The 12,730-nt window shown below is 43.9% G+C and overlaps 2 protein-coding genes across 4 annotated transcripts in view; one reads left to right on the top strand and one right to left on the bottom strand.

Moving 5' to 3' along the window:
- BET1 (Bet1 golgi vesicular membrane trafficking protein) overlaps positions 1 to 8,331 on the bottom strand; it is a 319,403-nt gene extending 311,072 nt beyond the window's left edge. Inside the window, exon 1 of the mRNA XM_063412136.1 lies at positions 8,320 to 8,331. The gene's annotated coding sequence lies outside the window, so the exon portion shown is untranslated. The remainder of the gene's footprint in view (positions 1 to 8,319) is intronic.
- The window catches only part of PPP1R9A (protein phosphatase 1 regulatory subunit 9A), a 135,651-nt gene continuing 130,955 nt past the window's right edge, over positions 8,035 to 12,730 (top strand). Inside the window, exons 1-2 of one of the 3 annotated variants that reach the window (XM_063412014.1) lie at positions 8,035 to 8,227; positions 9,689 to 11,361. In XM_063412014.1, coding sequence (XP_063268084.1) covers positions 9,910 to 11,361 — 1,452 coding nt within the window. In that variant the 5' untranslated portion in view covers positions 8,035 to 8,227; positions 9,689 to 9,909. Of the gene's footprint in view, positions 8,228 to 8,393; positions 8,600 to 9,688; positions 11,362 to 12,730 lie in introns of those variants that run through there. The other 2 variants (XM_063412004.1, XM_063412024.1) reach the window with 2 other exon arrangements.

Below are 12,730 nucleotides of genomic sequence, written 5' to 3'. Positions count from 1 at the left end.
CCCTTGTTGCTCTGCCTGAGCTGTTTCCTTCCTTTTTATTTTTAAAAAACTTCTTTTCCTGTTCCAATTACAGGACAAGCTGGGGTTACTGAAATATAAAGCAAAACTGTTCACTTACATCTGGGATTATTTGGGACTGATTAGGTGGTGTCTCTGCCATACAGCCTACATGAACCAAAGCCAGTGATTTCATGCCTGATAGGCATTACAGTCAAGGCACTGGTAGAACTCCCAAAGATGCCTATATAGATAGAGGCGTGGGCACATGCAGCTAACTGTTCTTTTGTTTCTATCATTTTACTCTCTACCTGAAAATTCCACTACATCCAAAATAGATAAATAATAAGGTTCAAGTCCTTTTTGCTCCTCATGCACTCTTTATGACTTCCCTCTCAGTTCTGACAGGTTGTTGGCAGTTTTGTACCCACCTGTATTTCCCTTCTGCCTCTCCCTGCTACCTGCTATTCCTAAATGTGATTTTTCTTTCACACTGCATGATGTGGAACTAATGCAGACTGCTGGGTAGTAGGTCTAAACTAGTTTAGACCTCTGTAGTCTCACTTCCCTTTATTCACCTTTCAGTCTAGTCCTCTCCCCCTGCCTTCTTTACAGACATTTTTCTTAGATGACAAGATGGTGCTTGGAAGAGAGGTTGGGCATTTGTATGAGATGAATTACGTAGAGCACTGCCACACAACACAGGAAAAACTAGTAACATGACCTCATTACACAGAATTTTCTCATAAATGGAATTTATGTAAAATCCTTGGTAAAACAGTTAAAATTCTGCATCTTATTTCTTCTTGATTCCAGATCCCCTCCTGTTCACTTGTTGTAGACTCTTGATTTTGGTATGTTTGCTTCCACTGAGCTGTGAGGCAGCCTGCTTGCTGTACTTGTGTTTGCTGCCCAGACACCAGCACGTAAAAATATTTAGGTCCAAACCCTATTATCAGCTTGTTTAATAAGTGATCTTGTTCTTCTGCTAAAGTGTGCATGACTCTCCACCTGAATAAATGAAAACACTCTCCCTTAACAGGGGGCACTGGAATAATCCCCCAGGCCCAAGTGCCATTCAACAGATGCTCTTTGGTCTCCTTGTCATTTCACAGTTAAGATAGAAACTACCAAATCAGACATTATTTGTTAAGTGAAAATGAATGGGTGGGCTGGTATGTAAATATACCTTGCCTTGGTAGCAGGAGTGCTGCTTGCCTCTGGTTTCAGCAGAACCTTCTCCTCCTGGTGACCAGGGTCCATTACCAAACCCCACTGTGCAGGTCTAGACAAACACTTGCCAATACAGGTTTACAGCTTCTCATGTTCTTCTAGGACTGCTTCCCTTCTGGGAGAGTGTGCACCTACTTTGTTCTTATCAGCAATGTGTGCTGCATTAGAGTATTCATAACATAATGCAGCTTTCCAGAATGCAGCCCTTTTCTTGAAGGGCGGGAAGTGGAGCTTCCAAAAAGTGGAAGCTTTCATTTTCCAGCCATCTTGTGTGGATTTAGCCATTAACATGGCAGTGACATGACAAGAGGTTTTCTTTGTCTGAAGATGCAGAGTGTACTAGCAGAGCTAGCGGAACACAACCCAGCAGTGCAATAGAGAAGCCCGGTGCTTTTCCCCCCTCTTTTGCCCGCATTTTTCCCCACGGTGTTTCCAGGAGGCTCTGCCGGCGCTGTGCCGGGGCGGCACCGCCTCTTTCCGCCCACAGGAGGCGCCCAAGAGCCGCTGCTGAGCCCCGCGTGGGGCTCGGTGTAAAAACCGCGGGGTTTTTGTGGAACATCCCCGCAGTTCTGTGCCGGACCCGCCATCCAGCACCCGGGCCCCTGGGCTCGCTGTTCTGCTACCCTCGGCTCGATGGTCCTGCCTGTGCTAAACCGGCTGCCTTAGAGGAGCTATTGCTGGGCGTTTTCGTCCTGGACAATGGCCCAGAGCCCTCAAAAGATTTTCTCTTCTGTATCGTGCAATTGCTTGTTCTGTTTCATGCAAACATTCATGTAATCCTTTTCCTCTATAATGCTATACCGATTAACGGGAGTGTTCCTTCCTTTCTTAAACATGGTGTAATTAAATTTGTAGACTTTGATTCATTAATTCATATGTTTTGTGTTTCAACCTGATGGCAATGTTCTCATTTTTCTTTTCAGTGGTGTGATCCCTTCTTGATTTCTCTTTCTCTTACTCGAGGGCTTTAGTGTTAGCACAGAACTAATGTAAGCTGTATTTCTACAGTGACTGCAGCACTGTATTGTTTCTATGCTTTGGCAAAGAACACAGCTTTTCCAAAATAATGGGATATTTTTGGCTGGCCGATGTTCATTTTCTGATGCCATACAGACTACAATATTTAAGTATTTAATGCTTTTATGCACTAAATTAAATTGATTACCAAATCTAGCTTTAAGAGAGAACTTTGACTTGATGGTGCATTAACAAGGCAGTACCTGCAAGATAAGGGAAAAGAAAATCAAAGTACATGACAGGTGACCAAGGTATGGGAAACAATATTTGGGGTTACATTCTATAAGTGACAGACAGCTGTCTTGAGATAAACAGCTGTTTTCTCATTTTTATTTATTCAAATTCTTAGATTTTTGTAAGGGAAAAAGGAGGAACAAATTACACTAATGCAATTGTAACAAGCCTATGTTCATGTTACCAGGAGGGTGTGGAACACAAACTAGTAAAATGCGAACTCCAGTAGAGGCATAAGCATCAGCTTCAGGGTGGAGCAATCCAGACAAATTTTTCCGACTTGGCAATAGATTGCATGCTGCAAAGCAGCAGTGGTGTGCTGTATTTTATGAACTCTGGCCTCTGTTTCTCTCTCCTAGAAATCATCTTCTGCTCCTTCTAGAATGTCAGTATAGGCTCCAAAGTGTCACTGAATTTGAACAGTGAGTTGGAAAACTGAATTTGCTTCAGTTTCCTCCTCTTCTTCATGGCCCAAAATGTTACCTCATTTGCCAAGGTAGTGATTCCCAAACTCAGTAATCAAATTTGCTTTTGTGTTATTGATGTCTTAAGTTTTAGCTTTCTTATTTTCCAGATTCTGTACTGCATCAGTATATAACTCTGAACTTCATATAAAGTGTTAGCAAGTTCTCCTCACAGTGTAGTTAGACAAAACAATCCTTCTCCAGCCGGAGAACCAAGGACACCATTGCAGCTTCAGGCCCAAAAGTATAAACAGCAAATTGAGGAGAGTGATCTGGGAGGATGGGATTTCATAACCTGAAGATGTAATTGGACAATTAACCTCAATATGTAAATGGACTAAACCTTATAAAAGTGTGAAAACTTGTGACCCATTGTCCATCTTGGGTGGAGCACATCAGGCTCTTGTACTGTCCAAGGTGTATACTTTGAAGGCCTTTTAATAAATACCTACTTTATTCCTTTAACACTGTCTTAGCCTCTGTTCTAGGTAGCCTCTCATGGCATCATTACTTACTGACAGTATCAAGTACACTCATAAGCTCTGATCATCAAGTATATTTCTCTCTCCTAGTATAATTCTCTCTCTTCTCCCAGTTTGGCTAACTAAATGAGCTTTAAGAGTAATGATGGATTTTTAATGATTGCACAAGAAATACTCTGGGATAATGCTTTTGCACAGACTGTCAAACCCCATTATTTTCTATCTTCTAGATTCAGACCATAAACAAAACCTACCTTTTTAATAGAAAATTAATGTTACAATACGAAAATATTTCCATGATGAGATAATTATTGAATTATGGTGAGGCTCTCAACTATCTCTTATTTGTGCTCTTCTGGTTTGAAACAGTTGAATTAGTAACATATCCAAGTCTGAATGTTTCCCAATGATGTTGGAAAGTAGAGTTTTCTATACCATGTATCTAAGTATGACACTTACCTGATGAATCAAGGTATGTGACAGGTACCACTCACCTTGGAGGGTCTTACTCACTTCGTCAACTAATCTGTTTTATGGGATGCTTCCTGACAGTTTTCCCACCTAAACAGTTTACCATGAAATAAGTTTTGCCAGGACTGATTCTTAGCAAATCCTAGCAGGTGAAACCGTTTGTCTTTTCCTTTTCCATGAGATCATGTATTTTCTGTAAGTAGCTGCCATCATTCTAGTTAGGCTGGTAACTAACAGTTGCCCATGTTGTGGTGTAAATGCAGAGTTCAATATTGAGGGCTCATGAGGGAAAGTGGTGTGAAATACAGCTCTTTTGACCATTCTTAAGATTTCTAACTTTTAATGAAGGCACAACTACCATTTCAAAGTAAGCAGTTGTACGCAGTGTATAATTCATGTTTTCCCCTCTTGAAAATTTGATTTTATTCTAGCCATAGCTATGCATTTCTTGAATAATTTAAAAGCAGAATGTTTAAGAATGGATGTGAAAATCTCCTCAGAGTAAGTGAGAAAAGGCTATGCTAGTCTTAGTTTAGGCCTTCATATGCTAATATTTGCCTTTCTGATAATCTGCTAGAGTACGCAGTTTTGTTATCCTTAGCAGATTTTCTTCAGATCTTTCAGGACAGAGTTCTTTTTTTGATGCTATTCTTGATCTTTCAAGTAGTTTGACATGTTCTATGTAAAAACAGCACGATCTTCTGAAGTTGCCAAATTAGTTATATTAATGAGCTCCCATTTTTAACTATTAATGGCTTCCTATACAAAAGAATTACACTTAGGCAATCACAGATTGCTCATGTTTGAAACTACAGGTTATCAACCTATTATTATACCTGTTTGTTGTATATTTTAGTCTCTGCCACTCTGGTTCAGGGGAACCCTGACTTGAATGTACCTTATCTGCCAAAATGTAAGTATTTTGTTCAGACCAGATCTTTTTCTTTAAACTGGATTACATAAGAATTCATGGGAGCTGTGAAAAAATAGAACTCAATTCTGTTTATGTTGTGATATGTATAAGGAAGAAAAACTTCCTCCCCACCAATGGTTTGGCAGGATAGCAGAGAGAGGATTTCTTGGCCAAAGATCAGATTAAATAAATAGTTTCCATTTCTACGTGAAGAGATAAATATTATCTTGTAAGATTTGAAAGACAGGAGACAAATGATGGAATGACTTACTTCTTTTGCCTGAGCCATGTAGAAAAACTTGCATTGCTGCTCTGCTGTGCAAATAAATGGCTATCACAAAAACCGAGTGGCTTAAAAGCAGAAAATTACTTGAAACAACCCATCAGTGACATCCAAAGTAAATATAGCAAGTAAAATATTGTAAATAAATATAATTCACACATCTAGAGTAAACAGAAAACCAACTGTTTTCAGTGTTGTGGGACTGCACCAAAACTGGTTTTAAAAGATACTGGGTATAATTTAAAGTCATGCCAATAAGGTTAAACAACTTGGGTCTCTCCCTGCCAGATGTGAGAATTCAGAATCATTTGAATGGAGTTGTTACTGCATTGCAAGTAAAATGACAGTCATATCATATGTAAATACTAAGCTGAACATTTTAAGTTCCCATTGGTTGGGAAATGGAGTAATTCTATAACTCCAGTGAAGTTACTCTGATTTTATACTAACACAGTAAGGAAGCCTTTGGTCTCTTATCTTCTCTAAAGCATGCTGTGCAGCATTTTAATATTGCTCAGGAATTAACAGAAATATCAATCATACTTTAGCAAAGTTTAAAAATACTTTCTAGTCAAACGTATTATCAGAAAAGTACTGAAAATGTGAAAGGACACACAATTCTGATTTTTATAGTTAGATGCATGGCCATGTTCATATATGAAGAGATTGTCTTTAAAAGCAACATAACAATTGAAATAAAATACAATTTATTATCCTAGACATTTTAATAATAATAATATTGTTTTACATTGGCACTGTGTAAATAAGGATGTAGAATGAAAATTTTTAAGTGATTATAATGTAAGTTTGAACAACTTAAATGTCAGCAACCAAAGCTGAATATTTAAATAGGGTCCAATTATCTCTGATAAAGCAGCCAAAATTTCCAGTAGTTTCTGTACACCTTGGCTGTAAAGAACCTGAGGTGGTATTGAAGGAACATGACATTACTTCAAATAATTTGGCATTAGATTCTGTTTCAAAGCTGAACATTTATGTTGTCTACTTACAGCACATTTAAGAAAAACATAAATGTAATATATTATCTGTCATTGTGGAAAACTTGATATTTAATGCGCATTGCTTCTATCAGCATCACTGAGTTGTCTAATTTCTTTACTTTCTACTAAAATATAATATAAAGGTAGTTTGCACTATTCTGCCATGAAATAATACAACTGTTCTCTTGGGTACATTATTTCAGGTGTATTTTATGGGTAAGAAGTGACCATATTGTTTGCACAACTTCTGTTAGAAAATGAATTTAAAGATATTTGTGGCTTACTTATTCAGGTAAGGTAGAGGATATTTTTCTAATTATCTTTATATAATTAGATGTGAATTAGTCTCTTTAAGATTGTCTCAATTGTTTCTTTAACTGTTTAATGTTTGCTTGTGTCCCTTTTTCTGGCTGTGTGTGGGAATTATAAAATTCTTAGGGATACATATATGGTACATGCTAAGGTCTTCAACCACTCCACATTCTTAGCTAAAAATCACAAAGGAAAGAAAATGTTTAAATTTCTGCCTTATGTCGCTATTCTTCAATAACACCTGAAGTTCTGTTAATATATTCTTATATCCAAAAGTCAAGCAGCTCTCTAGGTGCTCCTACAGCTTCATGTCTACAAATCATACCAACAGAAAGCACTGACAGAGAGGCTGGGCCTCAGATTTGTTTTAATATCTGGTGTTTGGAATTTAACAGGTGATGTCCTGCTTAGTTGCAGTATTTTCAGTCCTTGTGCAGTGAGTCACCTGTAGGACTCCTTATTGCAAACAGCTGTGAAAAAGTAATTCCCTCATTCTCCTTTGGAACACGGTCTCGGAAGGGGAGCTTTCTGTGACTACTTTGAAAGCTCAGGGGCTGCCAGTGTTCATTACAGGTCTCATCTGATCTCCTTTTCTCCCTGCGGTGTTGGTGTGCTCTGGCACGGCCTTGCTCAGCCAAGCCCCCTCCTCCCGTGTCCCCAGGAGCCTGAGCGGGGCCGTGCAGGGCACAGGACAGGCCACTGCCCTCACCAGGGGAAATTCTGAACGCCCTGGCTTCTGTGCCTGGCCTCTGGTGTATATATTTATCAAAATGCTGGCTTTCAAGCTATATTAAAAGTTTTATTGTTTGCCTGTCAATATTCATGCTGGTTATTTAAACTTTATAGAAGCGAACAGTTTTGTGCTGCATCCCCTTGGTACAAATTAGGTAGAGACCAATGCCTGTGAACGCTTCAACGGTGTAGGGCATCCATGCTTCCGTCTCATTAAAAGTAATGAATTAAGTTTGTGGAACTATACACCTCATTTTATTTCCAGTCACCACTGTCCTGCTTCTGTATACATATTAATTAGTCTTCAGACTTTGCAGCGTACATCCCCAGGCCATCTTTTGGGTATTTAGGCAGATAGTCTAACGAACTCCGCTTACCAGTTGCTATGTGATTAACAGTCATTACCTTCCCGGATTGCCCATTTTACAAATTACCTAGAGATTTCCTGTTCTGCGATTAACTTTACTTATTACCTTTATAAAAAGCCAAAACATTTTTGTGGCGAACTAGCCCAGATAACAAACAACTAAGACTTTGTGGTTGTGGTTGAGCTCCACAAGGGTGATTGATCCTCCGTCCCTGTCAGCAGCTGCCAGAACCAGCCATGCCCACGGAGCTGTGAGCGGTTTGCCGGAGGTTGTCAGCAGCACGTTCCTCGCTCGGGCAGCCTGGGTGAGTGGATCACCAGCGAGGGAAGGCGCACGCTGGCTCCTGACCCGCAGGGAGTTCTCGGTGCGCCCGGTGCCGCCCGCGCCCCGCGGCTCTCCCGCAGCGGGAGGGAGCGGGGGCTTTCCCGGGCCGCGGGACGCTGCCCCTCCCGCGCGGGGGCGGGCGCGCTGCCTCCTCCGGGGCGGGCGGGTGCCGGGCGGGCCCGGTCCGCGGGGGTCAGGCTGGAAACGAGCGTTCCAGGGGAGGGAAGGAGGGATAAACCGGGCCAGGGGCAGCCAGCGGGACTCGGCGCCGGCGGCGTGGCCGAGGCCGAGCCCGTCCTCCGCCTCTCGTTAGTCACCGCCCGGGGCCGGACCGCAGCGGGCTGGCCGCCTCCCCCGCCCCGCCGGCGGAGCGAACCACTGCGGCTCGCCGAGGAGGTGAGGCACCTGTCACCGGCGGGCGGCGGCGGCGGCGGGCGGCCCCGCGGCGGGCGGCGGCGGCGGCTCGGGGCGCGTCCCGCGGGGTGGCGCGGCGGCCGCGGGGCGGCGGAGGGGCGGGCGGCGGGCGGGAGCGCGGCCGCGGCGGGCACGGCGCCTCATCCTCCCCCGCGCCGCCGCCGCGGGTGTGCGCGCGGAGCCGTGTCCGTGCCCCCGCTGCCGCCGCCGCCGCCGCCGCCGCCTGCAATGGCGTTGAGGCGACGCGGCGGCTGCTGCCTCCTGTCAGGCGGGCAGCGGCCGCTCTGCGCGGAGGAGGCGCGGGGGCAGCGCTGAGTCGGGCGGCCGGGGGAGCCCGTCGCGGCTGTGGGCTGGGTAAGGCAGCGAGCGCGCTCGGCGGGCGGCAGAGGCGCCGGGCTCCGCGGGGAGAAGCGCTGGCACCGGGCTTTTGTTTCACGGGGGCGGCGGGCGCCTGCCCGGGCACTGCCCCGCCGCAAGGTGCTGCCGCCCGAGGCCCCGCGGCTCCGGCCCGCCGGGGCGGCACGGCCGCCCGAGGATGAGCCGCCGCGGGGGCTCCGGCGCTGCCCTCTCGGGTTGAGTTCATTGCCTTCTGCGAGGGCTGCACGGCTCGCCGAGGGTCTCTGCCGTGTGGTCTTTGCAGTCGCCCGTGGCGATCGGCGGGAGCGGAGCGGGAGGTGCGCGGGGACGGGCGCGTCGCTCCCGGTACCGGCACCGTGAGCGCAGCGGCCAGAGTGAGGCGTCCCCGCCTCGGCGGCCGCGGCTGGGCGAGGGCTGGGGAGCAGGAACGGAGTGAAGGGAGAGGAGCTCGGCTCGGGAGACCCCCGTGGTGCCCCTCGCTGGGCTGCGGGGGCCGGGGATGAGCCCCTGGGGCCGGGGCGTGGGAGCGGTCCAGCCGCTGGCCCCGTTTCTGCATCTCCTCGTTGGTACCTCCGGGATCCTCCAGGCGATGAAACCGCTGCCCGTGGCAAGGGGCAACTTTCTCTGACGGGATTTTGGTTCCTTTACCCTGTCAGCTGAGGATGTTAACTTTGGGTGCAGTTTTTTGTATTCCCTCGAGCTGATGTTTAGTTTGCCTTTCTAAGCGTATTATCTTTGATCGTATTTCTACCATTGTGTTTCATGAGAGAGCAAGGATTGTCTTGCAGTGCCTCGTATTTCATGTCACATTGCCTATCCTTTGCATGCATATTTGTGCCATGATACTATACTTGTGAATGGAAAGATACGATTGTTTGTTCTTTCACTATGATGTTGTAGCTTGTAAATTATACAACAGTCAATTTTAAAAAGTTTGTAATGGAAAGTTTTCACATATCTGTGCAGTGTTGGTTTGTATTTTTTTTTTACTAGTTTTTTGTAAACGTGACAGAAAATGCTAAGTGGAAATTGTGGCAGATTTAAAGTACCTGACATGGTTTCAGAAAACCCTCCTTTCTATTGCAGGTTAAATCAGCCCTTTTTCTTGAGAGTCCTCAGTTGTGCTCCTTTGTCAGAATTGACCGTGTGCATGTAGACAATTGCCTCCAGATCTGCCGAGTATGGCCCTGCTGAAGGGCAGTGGCCCCTGAGGAAAACCACTCCTCAAGCAGAATCTCTGCTGTGACAAACTACAAGAGCAGTACCGCAGAAACTATGCAAGCAGGTTTCACGCTCCTGAAGTAAACATGATGAAAACAGAGTCTTCAGGAGAAAGATCCACCCTCCGAAGTGCCTCTCCTCACAGAAATGCTTACAGAACTGAGTTCCAGGCGCTGAAAAGCACCTTTGACAAACCGAAATCAGATGGAGACCAAAAAGCGAAAGAGGAAGGAGAGGCCTCACAGAGCAGGGGAAGGAAATATGGCTCAAATGTCAATAGGATCAAGAACTTATTTATGCAGATGGGCATGGAGCCCACTGAAAGTGCTGGAGTTGCCCCTAAAACCAGGGGAAAGGGTGGCCCTCCATCACCTCAAAGACGAATTAGGCCCAAACAGTTTGTAGAAAAAGCGGATGGTTCAATCGTAAAGTTGGAATCGTCCGTCTCTGAAAGGATAAGTAGATTTGACACTATCCACGATGGTCCTTCCTATTCCAAGTTTACTGAAACTCGGAAGATGTTTGAGCGAAATGCTCATGAAACAGGACATTCAAATCGCTATTCCCCAAAGAAAGAGAAAGTCGTTTCTAATGAACTCTCGGATGAGTGGTGCAGCTCTAAGTCTCACAGAGGCAGCACTGATTCACTGGACAGTCTTAGCCCAAGGACAGAGACTGTCTCTCCAACTGTGAGTCAGCTCAGCGCAGTTTTTGAAAACACTGACTCTCACAATGTAGTCGTAGAAAAGTCAGAAAACAATGAAGAGTACTCTGTAACTGGTCACTATCCATTAAACCTCTCATCTACTGTCACAAATATCTCCTCCCCAGCTGCAAACCTTGAGGGTTTCAGTCCTTTGAAAGAGGCCAGTACGTGGTCTCCCCCAGCCAAACAAAGTACAGGTGTGATGTCTGTTGAGAACTCTCAGCAGACTAACACGCCTTTAGCACCGAGACAGAAAGTGTCCACAGGCACTTCAGCAGGTTCAAAAACAACTGAAGAAATAAAAAAGAGCCCAGAGGCAAGTGCTGATTCTGTTGAGAGTTCTACAACAGGTCAGCAGGATTTGGTTGGTGCGCTTGACAGTGAAAGATCTGTGGAGAGCTGTCTTAGGAGTAAGTCAAAAACAGAGACAGGAGTTTTGGTGCAACAGAAGGAACGGTCGGAACACACAGATCGGCCTGAAGCTGCAGAGTTAACAAGAAATGTAGCTTCAGGTGGTGATTTTGCCACAGATGCCATTTCAGATGCTAATGAGTCCCATTATGATGAGGCAAGTGAGAAAGATGGGCATGAAGACATGAATAATTTTCAGAGTTCCCATGTGTACATGCACTCTGACTACAATGTGTATCGGGTACGATCCAGATATAATTCTGACTGGGGAGAGACAGGTACAGAACAGGATGATTTGGATGACAGTGATGAAAATAACTGTTATGAACCTGATATGGAATATTCTGAAATTAACGGATTGCCAGATGAAGATGAAATCCCAGCCAACCGAAAAATACAGTTTAGCCGGGCTCCAATTAAGGTAAAGTTTCTTATGTTCCTTTTTTTTTTTTGCAATTTGGTTTGTTTTCAAGTGCAGCTTTATTTGAAGGAGATTTTGTCATTTGATCTCGCCTCTAAAAAGATTTCAGAAGGTCTTTTGATACATGTTTTTATTGTAGTCAGCCAGTGAACATAATTTAAAATGAAGTAAGGCGATTGAGCTGTGATGATCTCATGTCATTTCCTAGATTTCTTGGTGACTGACTAAACCAGCAGAATTTGAGAAGGACAGCTGGGCTTGTGAAGTTCAAGAAATTTAACATGTGTGTTTTGACTTCTATGACTGAACTGTAACCATGTTGTGAGATGTCAGTGTGGGTATTTTGTGACTTCTGTGCTGCTTGTTTCATTTCCTTTGAAATCACAGCTTCTTTAGATTGAAAGGCTTTTCCTCAGCTCTCAGCATATTCTGAAAGTACCTGTATTTAAAGACTGTGTCCTGAAGTACAGTGTGATTCTGTAGTAGAGAACTGTTCATACTCCGCATCTCAATTAGTATCATCTTTTCTAGTAGCATTGTCACTTATTTAAAACTTGTAAAGCATTTATATATTTAGAGAGAGAGTATATCTTGGTGCTACAGAAGGATGAAGTCAGTTAACTGTAATACCTAGTGAAGGGTGTGCTTTTTGCAGAGCTGTTATGGTGTGTTTTTAAGTACCTTGAAATTACCACCAAGAATGTAGTTTCCAGTACTTTTCATTTCACGAAGGAATAACTGGTCAATAGCTTTTTTCATTTTGTTGTGCCAGATTTTCACTGCTGAGTCTCAGGGTTAAATTTAAAAGTATTTTCTTTCCAAGATGGTTTTAGTGTGTGTGTGTGGTGGATTGACCCTGGCTGGAGATGCCACGTGTTTCTAATGGACAATTCAAACCCATAGCAATTGTTGCAGAAATGGCTTCTTGAAACAGAAATATGCCATGGAGTACTTGAAATGTAAACATTTTAAAATTGTTTCATTGAAGTTGACTGCTTTCATTGTGGTTTTAGTAATGAAAATTACTAAGTCAGTGAAAGCGGTTCCAGTGTTAAACATGAAGTAATGTGATTTACATAATGTGCATTCACACTGCCTGTGATTTAAAGTAGGGTATGATGTATATTGTATTTTGATCTGGATAAAACAACCAGACTTTCATATCTGTTTATCATGGGGTGGAGGGAAAAGAATGGTCTTTCTTCATGCTTTGAAAAGAGCATTTTTTACACTGAAAGAAAATATTTCAAGACAAGATAATGGGTTTTTCTTTTAATTTTAGTTAGTTAGTGTTTCTATCAGGCTTGCTGAAAAATTCTAAGTATTTTTGTTCCCTATTGATTATTCCCATAATTAAAGTAGCTCGTCT

The sequence above is a fragment of the Prinia subflava genome, chromosome 1, assembly GCF_021018805.1.
Source record: "Prinia subflava isolate CZ2003 ecotype Zambia chromosome 1, Cam_Psub_1.2, whole genome shotgun sequence".
Taxonomy (NCBI): Eukaryota; Metazoa; Chordata; class Aves; order Passeriformes; family Cisticolidae; genus Prinia; species Prinia subflava.
The sequence above is the reverse complement of the archived record's forward strand: the minus strand, read 5'-3'. Positions and strand labels throughout refer to the sequence as shown.